This window comes from Sebastes umbrosus, chromosome 8, assembly GCF_015220745.1.
Source record: "Sebastes umbrosus isolate fSebUmb1 chromosome 8, fSebUmb1.pri, whole genome shotgun sequence".
Classification (NCBI taxonomy): domain Eukaryota; kingdom Metazoa; phylum Chordata; class Actinopteri; order Perciformes; family Sebastidae; genus Sebastes; species Sebastes umbrosus.
In genome coordinates, this window is record NC_051276.1 from 31,609,602 (window position 1) to 31,632,785 (window position 23,184).

At 40.0% G+C, this 23,184-nt stretch overlaps 1 protein-coding gene across 10 annotated transcripts in view; it reads right to left on the reverse strand.

Annotated features, from left to right (window-relative positions):
- The window catches only part of gpat2 (glycerol-3-phosphate acyltransferase 2, mitochondrial), a 149,720-nt gene that overhangs the window by 2,519 nt on the left and 124,017 nt on the right, over nucleotides 1-23,184 (reverse strand). For all 10 annotated transcript variants that reach the window (XM_037778114.1, XM_037778115.1, XM_037778112.1 and 7 more), the window contains 12 exons: nucleotides 23,021-23,119; nucleotides 21,402-21,484; nucleotides 19,336-19,466; nucleotides 19,146-19,216; nucleotides 18,718-18,878; nucleotides 18,478-18,581; nucleotides 15,182-15,366; nucleotides 12,086-12,163; nucleotides 11,640-11,768; nucleotides 6,114-6,234; nucleotides 2,773-2,841; nucleotides 2,370-2,425 (listed from right to left, as the gene is read on the reverse strand). In XM_037778114.1, the coding sequence (XP_037634042.1) occupies nucleotides 2,370-2,425; nucleotides 2,773-2,841; nucleotides 6,114-6,234; nucleotides 11,640-11,768; nucleotides 12,086-12,163; nucleotides 15,182-15,366; nucleotides 18,478-18,581; nucleotides 18,718-18,878; nucleotides 19,146-19,216; nucleotides 19,336-19,466; nucleotides 21,402-21,484; nucleotides 23,021-23,119 (1,287 nt within the window). The remainder of the gene's footprint in view (nucleotides 1-2,369; nucleotides 2,426-2,772; nucleotides 2,842-6,113; nucleotides 6,235-11,639; nucleotides 11,769-12,085; nucleotides 12,164-15,181; nucleotides 15,367-18,477; nucleotides 18,582-18,717; nucleotides 18,879-19,145; nucleotides 19,217-19,335; nucleotides 19,467-21,401; nucleotides 21,485-23,020; nucleotides 23,120-23,184) is intronic.

Here is a 23,184-nt window from a genome sequence, read left to right on the forward strand (position 1 = left end):
GTGTTTTATCAGCTATGTTGCCCTTCTCCTTTTTAATATTCCTCGCTGTTGTTTGCAGAGTCGGTGCAGATAGAGATAACAGACGCTCATATAAACCATTTGCCTTCCTTCTTGCACCTTATGAAAAAAAACAACTTCCCCGGGCTTGAGAATTGTCGCAGCAGCAGCTTGATAATCCATCACAATAAACGTGAAGCCTTTATCTGGTGTCGTCAGAGCTTAATCCTCGGTTCGTTGTCCCTGAGTGGAGCGTTTTCATATCAGGTCACCTCACATCCCACAGGAAGAGAATAATGTCACTGAGGGGTCCTCAGAAGGAAGTCACCTTACAAACAGTTTCCCTGTATTCAAAATATTTATCAGCGCTGAAGTATCATCAGCTAAATGTACTTAAAGGAAGAGTTCAATATTTATTTTATTCTTGCCGAGAGTTAAATGAGAAGATCAATACCTCTCTCATGTCTGAAAGGTAAATACGGCCATTAGCTTAGCTTAGCATAATGACTGGAAACGGGGGGAAACAGCTAGCCTAGCTCTGACCAAATGTAGAAAATACACCCGAGAAGCTCACTAACTAGCGTGTTTCATATCTGCTGTATAGTTTAATATACAACAACAAATCATATTTTACAAGCTGATCATATATTACGTGTGTAAAATAATTATCCATAAAGTAACTACTGACTACAGCTATCACATAAATGTAGTAAAGTCAAAAGTCCAATGGCTCGTTTCTCATTTGTGCTATACAGTACGTGCGTTAACGCAACCCAAAAAGTATTTTAAAGCTTCAAAACTATTTTCTTCTGTTTCATGCTCGTAAATACAGCGACTGTTTATTGGGCTCTGCCAAAACACAGGTGATCTACGCCCAATACTGTGCCTGAACGCATCATGTGTAGATACAGAGGGAGCGCTGAAGCTGCTGCTCTGCTAACATACTGCATTGTATAATATAAAATAGTATAAAATGGATGTACTAAAGTACATGTATGTCAAATTTGTACTTCAGTACACCACTGATCACAGCTATTTAGAGGCTTCTCTGTCGGGCAGTTAAATCTGTGCTAAAGAGTGAATTTCTGATCATTCATAAATGTTATAAAAGCCAAATTACATCCATCATAGTTTGAAACTAGAGCTGTCAATCGATTCAAATATGTTATTGCGATTCATTGCAATTTAATCACACATCTTTTATCTGTTCAAAATGCTCCTTAAAGGGAGATTTGTCCACTATTTAATAATCTTATCAACATGGGAGTGGGCAAATATGTTTGTTTTATGCAAATGTATGTATATATTTATTACTGGAAATTGATTAACAACACAAAACAATGACAAATATTGTCCAGAAACCCTCACAGGTACTGCATTTAGCATAAAATATATGCTCAAATCATAACATGGCAAACTGCAGCCCAACAGGCAACAACAGCTGTCAGTGTGTCAGTGTGCTGACTTGACTATGACTTGCCCCAAACTGCATGTGATTATCATAAAGGGGGCATGTCTGTAAAGGGGAGACTCGTGGGTACCCATAGAACCCATTTACATTCACATATCTTGAGGTCAGAGGTCAAGGGACTCCTTTGAAAATGGCCATGACAGTTTTTCCTCGCCACAATTTAGTGCAAGTTTGGAGTGTTATTTAGCCTCCTTACCGACAAGCTAGTATGACAGGGATGGTACCAATGGATTCTTTAGGTTTTGTAGTTTCATACGATGCCAGTATCGTCACTCTAGTTTTAAAACTGAGTCCGCTACATAAAAATTGCAAATTGCGTTAATGTGTTATCATTGCGTTGACTTTAACAGCCCTAGTTGAAACATAATGTTCGTAAATGTAAAGTAGATAAAGACAACAATAGTAAGATTATAGGTCTGTAGGACACCAGTATTTTTCTTTTTAAAGACTAAACTGTGAAATGTGCATCACTTCGGCGACTAGAAAACTAAAACCAAGTGTTGCCTCTGCTACACTTTTCCAGTTTCTAATTTAAAATCACTTGTGTCCTTGGCCCAGTGGATTCTCTTTAAAGACATTTCTGCCTCAAACATGATTGGATATGGCTGGCTCGAGTCAGCCTCAGTTTCTCTCTCGTTGCAGCAAAATCATCTTGGATTCCTGTTCACGCTGAGCTCGGAGCTCAAGAATACTGTTGAAAACCTCTGCCAGCAATTGATTATTACGATTTTGGGATTCAGGTTGGATTCGGGGGCTCTCCTCGGATGGCAAAACTGAACTTTTCGGGGAGTTGGACTGCGCCTAAACTTTCAGTCCTGAGTCGAGCTGTAATTCTCCGCAGACAGACAGATTTAGAAACACACACACACACACACACACACACATCGAGGCTGTCACTCACCCCAAGGTCTATTAGCGATCTAACTGCAATGTGTGCAGCCTCCTCTGAGCAGCTCTCTGTGAGATACGGCACAAAGGCACACATGAATCAAAAGAACAGACAGGCATCCAATACAGAAAAAGCAGGTCGAGATAACAGAACAAAGCCATTACCAGCGGGACTGGTGGGAGTTTTATCCTGTGCATTACTGAAGAGAGTCATTTGGGTAGTATCTGGTTGTCTTATATGTGTTTTTTAAGAAGAGGAAAGTGTGTGATGTGTGCGGGGGAGTCTATGCTGACTTGTTACAGCACACGCTGAATCAGTGGGAAAAAGCTTTTAAAGTTACAACACAAAGAAATGGAAAATCTTTGTGTGAGTGTGTGTGTGTGTTCTTGGGAGGTGGATGTCAGGTTGAGCTCACCGTAGTGCTGTTTCTTCTTATTTGCTGTGTCACACAGACGGAAGTGTATCTCAGCCAGAAACTCTGCCTCTGCAGGCGGGAAACACATGAAAATAGAGACAGTTATTCAACTCGGAGCAAAGAGAGGACAGACCTTTTACCTTAAGGGACCCTTTTCTATTATTGAGTAAAGTGACGACCTCTGACTAAGTGACTCATTTAATGGATATTTCATATTGCATAACAATAACAGTATAGAACAACTGATAAACTGTACAATTAACCCACATTGTGAACACAATAACTGCAGGAAGTTTGTGTAAAACGAGCGATTTGGATGAATTTTGATTAGATTATTTCCTGTGACTATAGAGTGCTCCAGGGATGATGTATTTTTGTAGGCTAACCAGGAAGTTAACATCTCCCTGGTTCCCTTGATAAAAAGCCAATGGGATTTTTCCATTGGGTTTTCGATTATTGCAGAAAATAAGCTCTGTGGCAAACACACGTTTATGATGCTTACACGATTTGTTCAGCAGGATAATCTCCACAAATGAACACCACTTTTATGAATTTTGAAGTGTGAATGCAATCGCCAGAAGTAAAAAGCTAACGTTAGGCTATAAACAAACTACAATACGGTCGAATGAGCGCGAGTATACACAACGAGGCTGTAAAGGAGGACGAGTCGGCGTGATGACGTTTAGTAGTCTCATTTTGCCGGCTCACCAGTTTAGTTAGTTATAGGTAAAACTTTAGGGGTTAGTTTGTTTTTTTACTTAACTTAGCTGTTTGGTTAATTATTGGTCAACTATATCTGTGTTGCACAAAAATAAAACATAATTTGGGGGCTCGTCTGGGATTTTTAAAGGCTTCAAAATTCACATGTGGGATATTTACTGATGTATTTTATATCGTAGAACAAAACGATAAAATCTTGTGTTCAACTTTAACTATTTAATTTAGTTTTCTTCACAGAAGATTGAAAATGCAGAGATACAAGCTTACTGTTTACCCCCCCAGACCACACCACTGTGTGCTATAAGATATACATATTTATGGAGATTTCATGGTTCAGTGACTATCATAATGTATATTTATGACTGGTGGGTAACTGCAAATGGCTCAGAGTGAAACATAAATATCATGACGAACGGCATCGGCATTCATTTGGACTTCATGTGGAATTAATTTATGAGCTATTCTGTTTTCTTTGCTTTAAAAAAAAAGAACAGGAAGAACTCCAAGTTACCACATTACAACTTGTTTTAAACAATTATATGTGTTACTTCCTCCCCAACACCAAACATTCATTCAACTTTTATTTAAATCTGGAGGACTCATCATTTTCAATGACGTCGAGAGAACAATAAAACAGAATAAATACACACAGAACATAATTAACGTGTTACAAGAAGCAATCAGCCAGACACATTTACACAACAGTTACATTCGAGAGCGGAGTAGTTTGTAATCATGGATTTAAAATCACTTGTAGGAACAAATGTGTTTAATTTTAATGTGTTTTGTAAATTGTTCCAAGTTTTTGCAGCACAAACACCAAAATCATCCATCCATCCATCTTCAACCGCTTATCCGGGATCGGGTCGCGGGGGCAACAGCTCCAGCAGGGGACCCCAAACTTCCCTTTCCCGGGCCACATTAACCAGCTCTGACTGGGGGATCCCGAGGCGTTCCCAGGCCAGAGTAGAGATATAATCTCTCCACCTAGTCCTGGGTCTTCCCCGTGGTCTCCTCCCAGCTGGTCGTGCCTGGAACACCTCCCAAGGGAGGCGCCCAGGAGGCATCCGTGCTAGATGCCCGAACCACCTCAACTGGCTCCTTTCGACGCAAAGAAGCAGCGGCTCTACTCCGAGTCCCTCACGGATGACTGAGCTTCTTACCCTATCTCTAAGGGAGACGCCAGCCACCCTCCTGAGGAAACCCATTTCGGCCGCTTGCACCCGCGATCTCGTTCTTTCGGTCATGACCCAACCCTCATGACCATAGGTGAGAGTAGGAACGAAGATTGAACGGTAGACCGAGAGCTTTGCCTTCCGGCTCAGCTCTCTTTTCGTCACAACGGTGCGGTAAAGCGAATGCAATACCGCCCCTGCTGCTCCGATTCTCCGACCAATCTCACGTTGCATCGTCCCCTCACTCGCGAACAAGACCCCGAGATACTTAAACTCCTTCACTTGGGGTAAGGACTCATTCCCTACCCGGAGTAGGCAATCCACCGGTTTCAATACACCAAAATCAGTTTCCCCAAATGTAGTGTTTACACGCAGGACTTCAAGCTTTAGCTGATCACTTCTGGAGGACCACGAGAGTCACGTAAATATTAATAAAACATTTAATTGATAAATAAGTAATTGTACAATAAAATAAACATTAATCGATTTTTTTTACAAATGTATTTGTATGTATAAGTAATTAATTATTTGCAATTTTAATGGGAAATAAAAGGAACAATTATAAAAATAATTTACAAATGAAATATTAATTAATCAATAAATACTTACAATTTTAAAAACATAAAACAGTCATAAGTACAAAAACACATTAATTAATTCATAAATACATAATGGAATTATTAAGGGGAATGCAAATGGGAAAATTATGATTTATTATTATATAAAAATTAAATGTCTGATTAAAAACTGTATTCTTAATTCAACTTGTGAATCCAATTATTTATTACTCTGTTCAAACTGCATTTTCAAATAGATTTTTAAATTCCATTATTTATTCATGAATTAATAAATGTATTGATTAAATGATGTACTTATTGACTGTTTTTGTAAATCTCTTTTTAACTTTAACTACTTATTGATGGATTAATATTTCATTTGTACATTATATTATATTTTAATTATTCTTTTTATTGCCCATTAAAATGTCAAATGATGAATTACTTTGTAATTTAATCCATTTATTCATAGATTAATACAAATATTAATGCCTATTTTTATTGTACAATTAGTTATTAATCAATTAAATGTTTTACTATTACTATTTACTCGACTCTTGTGGTCTTCCATAATCACTTGAACGAATCACATAATGACTAAATGACCAATTTAATAAGGACGTGATGTATGACGGCAAGTTGCCATTAAGGGCTTTATTAATAAATAAATAAAAACCAATGCCTATTATGTCTTACTGCTAGAGATGCCCATTCAACCTTTTCATACAAAATGCAGTGATGAGTAGAATAACTGTCACCGGTAATAAATCTATAGGGCGGAGTGATGAACTGAATCTAAGGGTTAGAGAGTGGAGGCAGAGGCGTGTCTATACATAACGTCACCATCATCCAAGACAGACAAGAAACACTGTCCCGTTAACATACGTACCTGGCAGAGGTGTGAGCAGGAGGTCCAGAGCGGCGGCCGTCCAGCAAAGCGCCCTCAGATGACCGGCGAGCATACTGCAGAGGAAGAATAGCATCTCTGGACACTGACTCGGCTGGCTTATCTAGAAGAGTAGAGACGGGAAACGGGAGGCTGGTCAGAAATGGCAAAATGAGGATGGAGGGCGAGAGCAGGAACGAATGAGCATTTTCCGCTACAGTGAGCACAGAGTGAGAAGTCGCCGTCTGCTGGTCTGTCGGCCCCAGAAAGTAATGCAGCTGCAGGACACAGAGGTATTATACAGAAACACTTTAATGTGGGTGTCTCAGGTTCAAACCTCATTGCTGGCAAAGTATTTAGTTTCATGCAGTAAAAAGTTTTTATTCGTATATAGGGTGGACAAAATAACTGAAACCCCTAACAAAATCTAAAAATCAATAAAGTCCCAATAGACGTATCTTTAGAAGACCTTCAGGCCATTTTCCATTTTATTTCCTTAATTTCCCTCTTTCATCACACAGGGGATCCAACAGAACAACCAGGAACGTGTAATAATAAGGACATAAAGTCTCATTTTAATGTAATTTTAATCCTAGTTTTTTATGCTGTTGTTTGAAATGGCACTTTCACACCCCCCACCTCTCTTTTTATAACATCTTTTTTATTGTAAAATATAGTTTTATGTTGTTTTTATCTATGTATTTATTTCCCTTTTTAATGTCCTGTAATGAGCGTTGGTTTACTAGGATGGGAGAACTGTGATTTCCATGGTTTTATGGATGAATAAATTGCACCTTGAAGCAGTCCTCATCAGAAAGCTGTCTCATCGTACGAGTCCTGACATCGCCGTACACTACAAATGTAAGTGGACACCCGAACATTATTAGAAGCTGTAGGCAACGGGACAGGATTTTGGTATCAGAAGCATTCTGGTCTGAGTCTGAGTAGTATTGATTGACCAATTATGTTTGAGCAGCCTTTGGTTGGATGCAGGTAAACAGTCCGTATGGGGAGCAAAAGAGGCGGAACTCATTAGCGAAATGCAATCTGGGAACCCACCGGCTATCGTCTGATGATGATTTAGCTTTTTATTGGTTTAAAATGAGCTTGTAAACTGGCTGCTAGTGAAACAATCCGGTTGTAAACGTCGTCTCTCAACTCCGACTGCGGTATCAAGTTGCTCATCTGACTGTAAACAATGAGCAGCGCACAGAAGAGGAAGTCTTGGCCTGGACATTTATTAGAGCTGTCACAGTTAACGCAATTATAACGCCACTAATTTCTTTAACGCAATCGATCTTTCGGAGGTTGTAGCGCTCAGTTTTAAAACTAGAGTCAAGATATTGGCATCATATGAAACTACAAAACCTAAAGAATCCATCGATACCAATCATGTTATACTGGCTTGTCATGAAGGAGGTTAAATAACGCAAACTTACGATACATTTAGGCGTGGAAACACTGGCATGTCCATTTTCAAAGGGGTCCCTTGACCTCTGACCTTAAGATATGTGAATGTAAATGGGTTCTATGGGAACCCACGAGTCTCCCCTTTACAGACATGCCTACTTTATGATAATCACATGCAGTTTGGGGCAAGTCATAGTCAAGTCAGCACACTGACACACTGGCAGCTGTTGTTGCCTGTTGGGCTGCAGTTTGCCATGTTATGATTTGAGCATATTATTTTATGCTAAATGCAGTACCTGTGAGGGTTTCTGGACAATATCTGTCATTGTTTTGTGTTGTTAATTGATTTCCAGTAATAAATATATACATACATTTGCATAAAGCAGCATATTTGTCCACTCCCATGTTGATAAGAGTATTATATAGTTGACAAATCTCCCTTTAAGGTACATCTTGAACAGATAAAAAAATGTGCGATTAATCCCGATTAAACATTTTAATCGATTGACAGCCCTAATATTTATGTTTTTTAACAACTTATTTTGTGTGTTTTCTCTCACGTATTTGCCTCATTTATTACACAGGTACAGTGGCGTCACATGTTCTGACGACAGCCATCAGAAATAGTGACTTAATGGCTTATCCGTCAAGAGAAAAACATTTTATTCATGGTTTCATCTGGTAATGACGGAGGCCATGAAACTGGGGGTTTCATTAAATCCCTTTATAGATACAGCAGTTTAACCGTGTGCATGGGGTCATTATAATCATGTAACATGATAATATACGGGACAGAGTTTATATTGTAGAGAGTAGCTGGTCCTGTGAAATTGCCCTGTATCCCTTGGTCATTACGGAGCTGAATAAAACCATTATGAAGTCTCTCAAGGGATGGATGCTCAGACCAGTACAGCAGCAGATACAGGATTATGGCTTTCTTAACTTATCAGACCGTTTTATGTTTCTCACTGCTCAGCAGACGGCGTCTTGTGCTTAAAAATACAGATTTTTATACCAAAATGAGATCATATTGAATGGAGCTCATCCAATTCTTCAATGAGCATTCGCCATTTAGTCATTTAAGGCTAATTCAATCAGCGTTTAAACAATTGTAACGTTAATGTGCAGCTCTGTGAAGCTTCAATACACAGTAGAACTAAAGAGAGAGCAGTCATACAACTCAACCAATAACTGGTGTTCAGAGGAGTAAAAACACATTAGGCCGGAGAGGCTGCTCAGCAAAAAATTACTCACAAAATGCACTCGCAGGATAATATTTAGACAAGCCTAATAAGCAGATTAAAAAGTATATATATTGCATAAAGTGACCCCAAAAGAATATGATAGCAAGAAAGATAGAAAAACTAATATATCAGCTGATATTAGCTCATCACATGGATCTGTATGAGGTTATATGTTGTCCGATAAGTAACTAGAAATGACAGAAAGACAATAAACAGTTGGGTTTAAGCTGCAGGTCATGAATTAAAATTTTAGATTATGCATACTGTACATCCAAATACATCCTTGCCACCTGAGGGAATATATTGTTCTTCAGCTTGCATATCTGAGAAGCTTTAAAATTAATAACTTAATATACACAAACACAATATCTAATAAAAAATGTAAGTGCCTTTGGAAAAACAAAGTTCTTCATGTACAGTGAACGAAATTAAACTTTTTAAAGTTCAATCTCTAAACTTTGAGCCCACACAAGACCAGGCTAGATCAGTTATTATAGCAACTTAACTCGGATTACCGCCAGCGTGCTTGTGAGACCACCTGAAGTAAATTTAGTCAGCTAACTTTTAACAGACAGGAGAGGAGCTGGTGAGGGAATATGTTGTTTGGTGTGGAGGTCTGAGGGCAACGGGAGAAGAAGAGTGAGTGTATAAGATGGAGAAGGTTTAAAGATTAGAAGAGTAAAGAGTGTATAGACATCGATGAGGCTCTTCCTCAGCGGACAAGGCTGAAGTCAGTGTGGAGGTGGTAGTGGTTTTGCTGGACTAGTAAGTAGAGGTGTAAGAAAATATCGATACACATAAGTATCGCGATATTATGTTTTGTGATACTGTATCGATTCTCCAAAATGCTTTATAGATTTTTAATGAACCTCTTCAAAATCAAACGGCCTGCCAACGCTATTCTGTCTTTTAGAGTCAGCATTTCTGACGGCTGTTGTCTAAAAATGTGACCCCACTGTACCTATCTTTTGCTTTTATTTTAGAGTTTTGTGAATATATCTTTAAATTAATTTTTTTTTAATTACAATTACATGTTTTTATATACATAGTATATTGTATCATGTGATCTTCTAACTTTAGGTGAAGCTGTCATTTTTGTCTTTTAATTCATTCGGATGTTTACCTGACGACAACTTTGAAGGGCGGATCACTCATCATTTTGAGTGCTTGCAATAGTTATTGTGTGGATTGTTGCTCTTTTTCATTTGTATGTCAAGTTCAGTCAGAACACTCACATCAAGGTTTTATTTTATTTGTATTTATTGCAGCAATATGTATTTTCAGTTTGGCGGTGTGACTCTGCTCATGTGATGCTCTGGAATAATTCTGAGCACACACATCTCTGGCCTTTTTATATTATATAAAGCACTTTGAATTGCTTTGTTGTTAAAAGGGGCTAGACAAATACATTTGCACTGCCTTGATTGCTTAAAGGCAGGGTTGACGATGTTATCCAGTAGACACTATTTGTTATATTGGTTGAAATGGTCTTTACACCCCGACAGCGATCCATTACTGATGAGCTCTGAAAAAGGACTGGAAAAGAGCCGTCATCTGTAGCTGCTGTAATCATGTAAAAAATTCTACCAAGCACTGCATCGCGGTCCACTTGGAAAGAACCAATCAGATGCCTCCCTGCTCGTACTCTACCCTTGGCGTGCACCAGCCTGAACTCAAAACGCGTCACCGCCGCACGTTTACTGGAGAATGGAAGAGAAAACTCAGCCCTGCAGTAGGACTGCCGCGGTTACTTGTCATGAGGTAGCGTTGTTGAGTTGAGGCCCTCTCTCTGTTCTGTGTCTGTGAAGTAGTTACGATGTGGCGGTGCTCGTGCATGGGGGGGGGCGTTGCCTTGGAAGGAGCCCCGAGGGGAGGCGGTGGGTTTAGACGGAGCTCCTGAGGCCATGCTACTTTCAAATTATGCTAGCTTTCCAACATCGTCGACCCTATCTTTAACTGTATCATAGAGCGCACCTGTATGGAAAGATCAACATTTTTGATCTTCCTCCACTCATTAAAGTCCCCGTGTAACGGGAGAACTCCGCCGGTCGTTTCACGTCATCCAAATCTGCAAAGTTTCCCTTTAATGAATTAGATCTAAGCCACATTGTGTTGTCAATGGAAACATTTTTGTCCACTGATATCCAAACACAAATCCCTCCATATTACTCTGTTAGCTACTACGATCCACAAACAGTGAAGGCAGGCTTTATATAATCGGTGTGGCTAGCGAGTCGCTCAAAGTCTCATTTGATTGGATGAATTTTTGTAAACGTCTCCGAGTGCAGGATGAGTCATCGAACATTTGAAACCGTTCTACAGAAGAGAAAAGACTTGAAGGGATTTGAAGGGGATTTTGATCTAAAAATACTCTGATACTGACAGTATACCTTTGAATGCAACCTGATATTACTTTTATTGCATTTTGACATGCTGAAAATGAGAAAAAAGTACTTTATCCATAAGCTTTGAATGTCTATATGTGCTTTGATTGCTGCTTACTGATGCAGTTTCACATGTAATGGCTCTCGAGGCTCCTCAAAGTCACTTTGCAGCGTTTGTGACCGACGCACCTGCACTTTAATGGCTGTTTGGTCCCTTTGGAAGTTGATAAGCTTCCTTGTGTTGCTTTGAAAAATCACATATAACGGTCATGACAGTCAGGCTTCTTTTAAAGATGACGCAAACTGCTAATTGACATTCAAGTTACGTGACTCAACTGTGTAGGTGCTTTTGTAATGGAGATTTAGTTACTTCAAAGTTCTTTTTCATGTGGTGTTTTCAGCCTGGAGCATTTTTCCCTTCAGATAACCTCTAGTGCTTCTCTAAAACATGTGAAGTAGCCAGGAGGGTGCTCAGCAGGGCTCTCCTGTACCTTGTAGGAGCGCAGGTCCTGCTCCTCCATGTCGCAGTCAGAGTCGCTGTGATAAGGGTCGTCAGAGGTGGTCCAGGTCAGAGCGCCCTCCTTCTTCCAGAAATCACAGATGGGGACGTCTCTGGGAATCTACAGAGAGGATGGAGGGTAAAACAGACGGCAGCAGGTCAGACTGTAACTCTTTCTGTCTGGTCTGAATGACTTCAAATACTTTAAGCCTTTAATCTTGAAGAAGTGACACGAGAGGGTGGAGCTCTCGTTAGCTCTGTTTTTGTTCTCCACCGACTCCTGAGTAAAAATATCTGGATCTTTAGCTGCTAAATGCTCCAGTATGCTCACCAGCTAGTCTCTAACTGCCACTTGGTGCTGAGCAGTTAGTGTACAGCGGGCACATTATGTAGCGTTTTAGAGAAACACTGTTAGAAATGTGTAAAAATTGATCTTACTTCTTCCATGATTAGGATGCCACAGCGTACCAGACTGTCAACGGCATCCAGAGCGAAACTCTGGGACGACTGGCAGGGCTGGAGAGAGAGAGAGAGAGAGAGAGAGAGAGAGAGAGAGAGAGAGAGAGAGAGAGAGAGAGAGAGAGAGAGATAACAATTAACATTCAAAAGCCAGTCATCAAATTTTACACTTCCTGTTTAGCCACCTCCACTCTGACCAGTACAAAGCCCTTCAGTGCCAAGAGCTGAACAAAGATAGTCCTCTCTGCCAGCTCGTCCTGAAGCTCTGACAACACACACACACACACACACACACACACACACATACACCAGGGCTTCAGGACAGAAACCAAACAATCTGGCCCAACCAAATCATCTCAAAACAAAAAGAAAATTCTGTCAAATATTGGAAGGAAACCACCAAACCATAAAGTAAACTAGAACCCTATTCGACCCTAAACAGAGAGTACACGGTGGCAGAGTACCTGACCATCGTGACTGATAGAAAATGTTGACAATGTACAGATTGAGTGGACGCAGCCGGGCCATGGAAACGGGCCGTCGCTGGCAGAACAGACGACCCAGAGGAGGCCAGGCTGTGTGTCATAAAAGAGGTTGAAACTGAATCTCACTTCTTACTGTACTGTGATAAATATCAGAATTTGAGAGAGGTGTGTTTATCCTGAGTTTATCCATCTACCTGAAGTCAGTGTGCAATATTAGCTGCACAAAATGTTGACTGTTCTCATACATTGAGAGAAACACGTTCTGTAGTAAATGTTTCTGAGTGATTACATCTGTATTACAGCTACAGTTATTATTGTTATTTAAAGGTACAGTATGTAGGATTTGGCGACATCTAGAGATGTGGTTGCAGATTGCAACCAGCTGAGTACCCCTCCGCTCACTCCTCCCTTTCCAAGACTGTGTTAACGTGAGCCACCGAGTGCAAAACCATGGTGAAGCCGTTCACCTCACTCAGAGGCCTCCTTACCATAACATCACTACTTAAGGAGCAACGGGAGTCAGACGGCGGCTAGCGGTACCACGGTTTAGCACTCTGCGGCTCACGTTACCACAGTTTCACAAGCAAGTCAGAGAACTACGGTGGCCTTCAGGTAACGTAAAAATGCAAAAGTCTCTTTGAGGAGCCAGTGTTTGGTTTGAGCAACATGGCGGACTCCGTGAAGAGGACCCTCTCCCTATGTAGATATGAAGGGCTCATTCTAAGGTAAAGACAACACAATGACTCTTAGTTTCAGGTGATTACATACTAATGAAAACATAGTTCTGAATATGATATATATGGCTGACCCGAGTGCTTCGAAGCTTTGACAGTTGCCATAGTAATCAACCTCAGAATCAGTATTCGAATGCTTAGTTTTTATATATATGTAATAATAACAATGTATAAATCCCAAAATAGCCCATGAAATATGGAATAATCCCACAACATTATTCATTATTCATATTTAACATTAATTATGTAAGGGATAATGTACAGCGCCCATAGCAACGGTCTGTTATACATAGTAACGGTCTGTTATAGAGAAATTACAGACCGCAGAACGCAGTGATTGACCAATCAGAATTGAGTATTCAACACAGCTGTGCAATAATATTAGTTAGTCTCAGACGGATATCACTGTTTGTTATGTGTAGAGGTGCGGGTGTGTACAGTGGTGTGGCAGCGGTGTTGTGCCGGGCAATGAAACCGGGGAGATGGCGAAAGACAGAAGAACATGTCAGCCTGCTGCGCTGCGTCGCGAAGCTTCGAATGCCTTCGTATATTACTCACCACTCAAGCTTCGACGCCCAAAAAATGGTATGTATTCGGAATAGCCCTAATCATATTCCATTTCTGCTAATAGATCCCCCGAAATGTTACACACTGAACCTTTAAAGGGATTGTTTGTAACTTCTTACACGTATAAATTAATCCGGGTCGGTGTCCCATGCGTGCTCGCGTGTGACTACGCTGTTCAGACAAGACTCCAATACAAACTACATGGAAACACCAAAACCGCAAAGTTCTATCTAGTGAAGCCCGTCTTGCAAAACAGTGTTGGCCGCGGTCGGAGGACACGGGGGAGACCGTAGCTTTGGTCTCCAGGACCGCAGTCTCTGCTCTACTCTGCTCCTCTGATCCTCTGCCTGCTTGCTCGGCCCTCTGGCCGCGGTCGGGAGGCTGAGGCAGGAAAAGCCAACACTAGGATCAGCATTGATTCATGGAGAGACCTTCGTCTGGTCAGCTAACATTACTGCCAAGCAGCTGAAATATAGAGTGATATTGTGGTTTTAGCTGACGTGTGTCGCCTCACTGTTTTGAGCAATGCTCGTTCATGTCTATGTAGAGCGAGCACAAGTGCGAACCCGACACTGACTTTCGTTGACAAGCATTTCTGATTCTTACATAGAGTCCCTTTAAAGCCTTTATTATATTGGGTTTGATAGGATTGTTGATATTTGCATATTATTGTATATTAATTGCTAATCATAATATGTCAATGTTAATTGATTTCTGTACTGCTTTGTCATGCTTATAAAGTTTATTTGAATTTGAGAGAGAGAGAGAGAGTGAGAGAGTGAGAGAGAGAAGGAGATAATAATGGGTAAGCTCAAAAGTGAGGAAAGGTTAGATGTACACACAGCTTCAGCCCGTCACACCTCTATGAAGTTCAGAGGGAGACAGCTGACAGAGAGCATGAGATGTTTGGTAGAGACGTCGCAGAGATCAGAGGAGCAGAATGAAAGATGGCCGGCAGGAAGCTGAGACCAGGAGCGATACTTTTCGCTGAGAAATGAGGTGAGAAACATAGCTGCGAGCAGAAGAGACAAGAAAGTGCAGCTGCCGAAATGAAAGCTGAGCAAACAGAGAAAGGAATAGTTCTTCTGGCTCAGATTCGGAGCCCTTTAAGTCAGTCTGATGGAGCACGTACACACACACGTACACACAGAGACACACACACACAATTCAAAACCTCTCTCTGCCTGAGATAGAGGCAGCAGAGCAGGATGAATGGCTGTTCAGCTCCATTAAACATCCATTGAATGAGACACACTGGGTGCGTGCGTGTGATATGAATTCACACTCACTGGCATGAAGCCCGGAGGCAGGAGATGGCAGAGCTGCAGGGCTCTCTCCGTCAGCTCCGACTGGCACAGCACCACGTCAAACTCCATGTCTCCGTTGACCTGCTCTCCGTCCACGCCGTCGCTCCTCACCCTGCTGCTGACGCCGCTGCCGACCACCTCGCACAGCATGGCCGACACCGCACACGCTAAGAACAAACACAAACATTAGATTATTGGCTCTAATCCCTCGTACACACAAGATATTATTATTATATTATCCAAAGTAAGTAGGTTTTCATCTGTATCTTAGCAAAATATCTCAAAGTGTTTCTGTTGGACACTAAACACGGTCTTTGGCTAATAGATCAGTGGATGAGATTTTGCTGATAAGTATTTCCGCCATTTACACAAGTGTTATCTCTTTATTTATACGTTTTATCCCTGTTATCCTGCTTTCATGTGCCGGTGGGAAAGTCTTGACATCCAGATCGTTCGTGTCCTTAAACAGGGTCACACATTTTGTCACTCAAGTGCTGTACTTAAGTACATTTTTCAGATACTTGTACTTAACTTGAGTATTTCCATTTTCTATTACTTTATACATATATTCCACAACAATTCAGAGGCAAATACTTTACTTTTTTACTCCACCACATTTATCTGATAAGGTTGTGTTTTCGTTAGCTTAGAATGAGCCGTTCATATCTACATAGGGAGCGGTTCTACTGTAGAAACATGGTGGAGCAACACGGTGGACTCCGTGAAGAGAACCTGCTCCCTATGTACAGTAGATATAAATAGCTCATTCTAAGGTAATTAAAACATGACTCTTACTTTCAGGTAATTATACACTAAAGAAAACATACTTATTAATATGATATTCCTTTTCTGTCAATAGATCCCTCTAGTTGTTACACACCGGTCCTTTAAAGTAATAATCTTGAAGATTTTCATTTAAATAAATGTCTGTTAAGTCACTATCTATTGCCGAATGAGGTAACACAATGAGGTGATTGAGCCTATGGCCCGCTGATGAAAGCCCTTGCATTTGCAGTATTACGAACTGGGTGTCTGTGGCAACCTTCCCAGCGCATTTTTTGTCAGACATTTTTTTTTTTTTGACATTTTTCTGACATTTTTTGGACATTTTCAGACTTTTTACGGACACTTTTTTTTGACAATTTTCGGACATTTCGGACTTTTTTTTCAGGCATTTTTTGGACATTTTCAGACTTTTTTACGGGCACTTTTTTTTGACAATTTTCGGACATTTCTTCTGACTTTTTTTTTTTTTTTTTTTTACATTTTCAAACTTTTTTCAGCCATTTTTTTTTTTTTTTTTTTTTTACAATTTTCATAAATCTTTTTGGATATTTTTCAGACTTTAAAAAAAAAAAAATGCTGACATTTTTCGGACAATTTTCTGATATTTTTTGGACATTTACAGACTTTTTCACGGACACTTTTTTTTTTTTTTTTTACATTTTCGGACATTTTTTTCAGACTTTTTTCGGACATTTTTCAGACTTTTTTACGGGCACTTTTTTGACAATTTTCGGACATTTCTTCTGACTTTTTTTTTTTTAATATTTTCAGACTTTTTTTTCAGACATTTTTTTTTTTTTTTTTTACAATTTTCATAAAATCTTTTCGGACATTTTTCAGACTTTTTTTAAAAAACTATTTTCTGACATTTTTTGGACATTTTCAGACTTTTTTACAGACAGTATTTTTTGACAATTTTCGGACATTTTTTCTGATTTTTTTTTTACATTTTCAGACTTTTTTTTCAGACATTTTTTTTTTTTTTTTTGACAATTTTCATAAATCTTTTCGGACATTTTTCAGACTTTTTAAAAAAAAACAATTTTCTGACATTTTTTGGACATTTTTTGGACATTTTTTTTTTTTACAATTTTCATAAATCTTTTTGGACATTTTTCAGACTTTAAAAAAAAAAAAAAAAAAAATTCTGACATTTTTCTGACAATTTTCTGACATTTTTTGGACATTTTCAGACTTTTTCACGGACACTTTTTTGACAGTTTTCTGACATTTTTTTTTTTTTTACATTTTCAGACTTTTTTTCAGACTTTTTCTTTTTTTTTTTTACAATTTTCATAAATCTTTTCAGACTTTTTCCGCACTTTTTTAAGGACATTTTTGTACTTTTCTTTTTTTGTTTTTTGTTTACATTTATCAGGCAATTGTCAGACATTTTTCAGCACACACTGTTTGGATCTCTGGGAGTGAGTGAGATCTAAAAACACACCTGCATTTACCGCTTACCGCCAAAGAGAACGAAACGGAGACCTTCGAGATTGTAACATTATTGTATGTATATCTAAGCACCGGATATTACACAACAAAATATCACTACCTCAATATAGCTGACTTTAACTTATTTTTAGCACTTGAGGTTAGCATCCATGTATCAATCTACAACACAAAGGCTTTCAGCAGCACAAAGCCCACTGCCCACCAGCTTCACTTCCTATACAACCAAAACAAGTCATGCAGGAATAATGAATCATGCAGGCAAAGTAGCTTCCTGTACTTCAACAGTACTAAAATGGGGCTACAGTATCTGTGGCTTCACCCCAGCCTGCCTGCCAGCATGTTATCTAAAAATAAAACAGCACATGTATGTAACAGACAGCTCACTATACAGTATGCATCTGATATAACACTTCTACCACATCTAGGCTTTCTGCCTTTAGATGATTACCATATATTACTCATACATATTATGCTGTTTCCAACCCTATCGCCGGACAAGAACGACAAAATTGGGTGATTCTGCAATATCCCAGATTATGTTCAATGCCAGTGTTTTTAAAATTCTCGCTTTCGGCACTATCTGCACTTGGCAGCTACAGTGTGGTTAAGGTGAGGGAAACATTGTGGTTATGGAAAATAAACTGTAAAGTTAAAGTATGGTCTCTTATCGTTCTAATTTCCTGACTAACTCACTTATTACAGGTGCAAAATTTCATTTCTCATCCCTACACATGACAGAAGAAACAGTTGAAACCAGCCAAAGAGCTGCACTGCACTTCTGTTTTTATGTTTAGTGGATAAAAAATGAGCTGCTGCATGTACAGTACCCTGACGCTGCTTAGCATGCCTTAAACATTCAGAATATTTAGTACTTTTAAAATGTCATGTTTCAAACTGATTCTCCGTACTGACATGCCAACAGTCGGCGCCACGGCCAAGGCCTCCCACGAAAAATAAGGCGCCTGTAGAACACAGGGTCTCGAGATGATATTTAGGCTTGTCAGTTACACCAAATACATGCATGCAAAGTCACTCACCACCAACAGCTTCCAAAATAAAGGTGTGAGTGACAATCTGCGCCTGGAGAGTGAGGTGAAGCGTGGCAGCAAGAGAAGGACGGGGCACAATAAGAGGGTCTTTCCTAGAAGGAGGGTAGACATGGACAGTAAAGGAGACAGTGAAAGGGAAATTGGATTTTTGATAAGCAAGACAAGTTTGCTGTGCAGCGCTTATCTGTGTTCTTTGTTTGTCCTTTTTTGACAAGACAGAAAACGAACCTCGACGGCGCTGCAGCTATGATGAGGTGAGGGGCGAGCAGAGAGAGGGAATAGCGGACAACCTCCTCTAAAGTTCCCCCGAAGCCGACGTCTTTGTTCCTGAACAGCAGCTCCTCCGTGAGCCAGGCCACATCACGACACAGGGCAGAGGCACTCACACCCTGCGGAGGAGAAGGAAGGATGGAGAAGTTTTGTTCCAGAATGAGGCACGGGCATTAACCATCTGGTGACGTTAGTGAGAGACTGGTGGGCATGACTCAGAAAATCACTGTCACACTCTAATAAACTGGTACGAAAACCAATTCTGTTTATGAGCCTCTTGGAGCATTGATGGATCCTTAGCGGGGAAGAGGCGGATTTTAAACTCTTGACAGCACCAAGGGGAAAATTGCTCAGCAAACACACCACGACGGGGATGATGCATGTACCTTGCGGTGCCTGTACAGCAAAAGACTGGCCATCAGACTGGTGGACATCACAGCCGTGCAGGAGGCTGCAGCTAGAAAGAGAGAACACACACACACGCAGAGATAATGCAGAACAATTTGCATACCATTAAAACAAAGGCTTACAAAGATTTGTTTACGACTCAGGGGGGAAACATAATCCTGGACCTACAGAAGATGAGGTGGAGGATGATGGCGATGCTGAGGTCTCTCTCTGGATGAGTTGGCTCTATGAGTTCAGATGCATAATGAGACGAGGGCAGAAGCCACGACATCCTCCTCCGCCCGAACACACTGTCTGCTCTGGAGTGAATAAAAGTGAGATAGAAGGATGTCAAGATTAACTTTTGAAAGTAACAATCCTTTCCATGAAGTCAAACCTCATTTAAGATACTAGTTCTGGTCAGCATTTTATGATATATTTACATTAGGGCTGTCAAAGTTAATGCGATAATAACGCGTTAACGCAAATTCATTCAATTCAGTTTTAAAGCTAAGTAAAGATTAAAGATACTGGCATCATATGAAACTATCATGTCATACTAGCTTGTCAGGAAGGAGGTTAAATAACGCTCCAAACTTGCACTAAATTTTGGCGAGGACAAACTGTCATGGCCTTTTTCAAAGGGGTCCCTTGACCTCTGACCTCAAGATATGTGAATGAAAATGGGTTCTATGGGTACCCACAAGTGCAGTTTGAGGCAAGTCATAGTCAAATCACAGTTTGTCACCTCAAATGTTTGTGATATCTGGATTCTGTCACCCAACAACACAGCAAGATGACATTTTAGATGTGTAACTTTGGACCACTGCTACCGTTTTGCCTCCAGCTAACACCGTGATGAAATCATGACGTCGGCGCAAAAAGAGTCTATAGATCCCCCGAAATGTTACACACTGTTCCTTTAAACAAAAGTTTGTTGGCTGCACTGTAAACAGATACGCTAGGTGTATTTCTGTAGCGGCTCACCGAGCGTTGCTGTATTAAACCACACCTGCTGATACCATCATCGCAGCTGTCGCAAAATCAACCAGAACTGAAATCTTGAGGATTACAACTTTAAAGAAGGATAACACAGTCGGTAAACTTGGAGGAGAGAAAAGACCCACAGTTGGCCTCGTGCCATCAATGTTTGTTGCAGTAAATTGGATTCTTTGTCGAGGGAGTTGCATAACAAATCAAGTAGTAATCAAGTATTAGTATTATTTGCTCCAGCTGGAAAAAATGGAGAGGCTTCATTTAATTATATTACATGAACATTTTCTGTAATGATCAATTGACTCTTATTACAACATTTGTGTGTAAGGAGAAGGAACATTAGCTGTATTTCCACTGAACTCTTAATGGCCATTATGAGAGTTCAGTGGATGACTTAACACCATATTACACCATATAATTGTGGGTAAAATAACACTGTAGAGTCAGACACTTACAAGCGTATAAAACAGCAGCTACATCACTCAGAAATGGAGGTGTGTGATACATTTTATGAGCCGCTTATCTGAGGCTACGCTGGAGTGATGCGAGTGTGTTATTTATGTGTTTTAGCTGTGCATGTGTGAGGGGGATACGTGTAGTTGTGTATATCATATCTGGCTCTGTTAACACACAAATCCTACAGACAGCGACGTTGTTCATCTCAAACATGAATAAATAAACTTTTTAAAACAAAAAGAGGCTTCAAAAGCTGAAACAGAATGAGTAAGCCAGCAGAGACGCAGCGTTAAGTAGCGGAGCGTGTTAACGATGTACACAAAGAGCTAAAACTGCTCACACACACGCTGATAACAATCCAATCTAAACTATCACTCTACACCTCTTCTCATCTATCATTTGCTATTTCACTCGTGCTGTTTTTTTCATTTTTTCTCTTCCTGCGCTCTCAGAAGAATTAAACACATGAAGGGAGAAGCCACTTTGCTCGTCAGACGCCAAGCAGAGATTGAGCGAGGATGTTATTTTCTTTCTGTTATCTTTTTTTCACTGGCAGACTGTGTAATGTTGATGGTAATTGGACCGAGTCTAAGAGGATGAAAACTCTCATCAGAGCTCGCACGGCGTCTGTGCCAGATTCAAGGTTTAGAGGAAAGTTTATCTTCAAAAGTTTGACAGAAAGTAACTTTTTGATTTCACAGATAAAAAAACACAATCCAAATCCGTACTCAATTGTGGATTGTTCACATACATTATGAGCACTCACACGTGCATATAGGGATGTTCACAGGTGGTTTGATTACCTGTTGTTGAGGATAACAGGCAGCAACAGGTCCTGCAGAGGGAGCCATTCATCTACTCTGCACCTCCCCGACTCGCACATCTCCTACATATATAAACACAAACAGATCTGAATCATCCAACATTAGTGCTCTGGTAAACCAAGCGAGGAAAATTAAACAAAGTTTGCATGAAAACATTTAACTCCAGCTATTATTGCTGCAGAAGCCATTTCCTCTGTTATTATTGCCATGTGATAACCTTCAGTTGCCAGTTTATTAGGTAAACCTTTACAACAGATGTGCAATAAATGCTTCCTCCATGGTTATAATGCTCAGCTATTGTTGAAACAGTTTGAGAGATGTGTTGAATCAACTTTATGATCATTCTGGAGGCTGCAGTCTGTGGTTGTCTTCAACTATATTGCATTATATTGAGAGAGATATAATCTTAAAACTCACCTGTTCCTCTTAGCTTTCCCCTAGGGTTTTATAATCACTATGATTTTATAGTATTTTTAGATGCTTTTAACTTATGTCAGGAAATAATTTGTCTGTAATACTATTCATCCTATTTTGGCGCTTTTAATCGCATGGTTTTTGAGTAAATTGTCTCAACATTGTATTGTGATTGTTTTACCCTTTGTGTGAAGCACCTTGAGATTTCGCTGTATTTAAAGTGTGCTATATATATTAAATTCATTATTATTATGATCTTGTTCCTGGACAAACACAACTGGGAGCAAATCTGTCTCTGTTTAAACAAACTTTGGCCGACAACAAAGCTCCTAAACCATGCCTGAAACTTCTAGTCATACTTATGGACAATATCCTGTTGGCCAAATGCAACTACAGCAGCCTGCAAGTGACCTGCAGAAGTGCAAACTATCCTGCCTCTGCCAACAAGATAAATCCCCCAAGTACAAACAGCCTTAATCATTACAGTCAATATTCAGGTCAAGAAATAGTTTCTTTGGCTTCTTTGGGGAGTCGGGCTCAAACTGAACATGCTGCTGCGAAGCAAATGATCCATCTGTGGCTCCCAGTCAGTATCGAGTGCAGCTTTTTTTTTTTTAAAGTTGTCTTATAAATCTTCTATGTGTTCTGACTCCAAAATGTTGGAATCTCAATATCAAATATATATACATGTATATATAAAACATTCCATAATAACCTTTCAGCATATTGTAATTCAAGTGTTCTGAGAGAAAACTAGACTTCTGCACCTCCTCATGGCTCTGTTTTCAGGCTTTAAACAATCTAGCCCGTGACACTACAAGATGTTTCTGAAAACATTTGAGGAGAGAAATAGGCATTACAGTAACATAGTATTGATTCATATTTGATCAGCGCCGCCTAGTTTGACCGTTTGATCGGAGTTCGCAAAGATTTACGGCTGCTCAGAGACGGCAGACTTTAGCTCAGCTCCGATTGGTTGTTTTCCTCCGGTCTGTGAAATCTTGCAGATGTCATTAGGAGCACCGGAGGACACAGAGGCACATGATGTTTTTCAGATTACCTGTCTCATGCACTACTGTCACCATTTCTACCCACTGCAGCTTTAATTTTAAAGGGTAACAAGCCAGAAAAGGCTGGGAACTACTTCTGTAAATGAATGAAAGCAGGTCTTTGATGATGTGCACCTTGAGAGAAAAGGGCTGAGCGAGGTGGATCCTCACACTTCCTCCCGGTCTCCTCCAGAGTAGAGACCACAAGCACCACAACACAGAGCTCAAGTCAACCTGTGAGGATATGTAACACACACACACACACACACACACACACACAAACACACACACACATACAC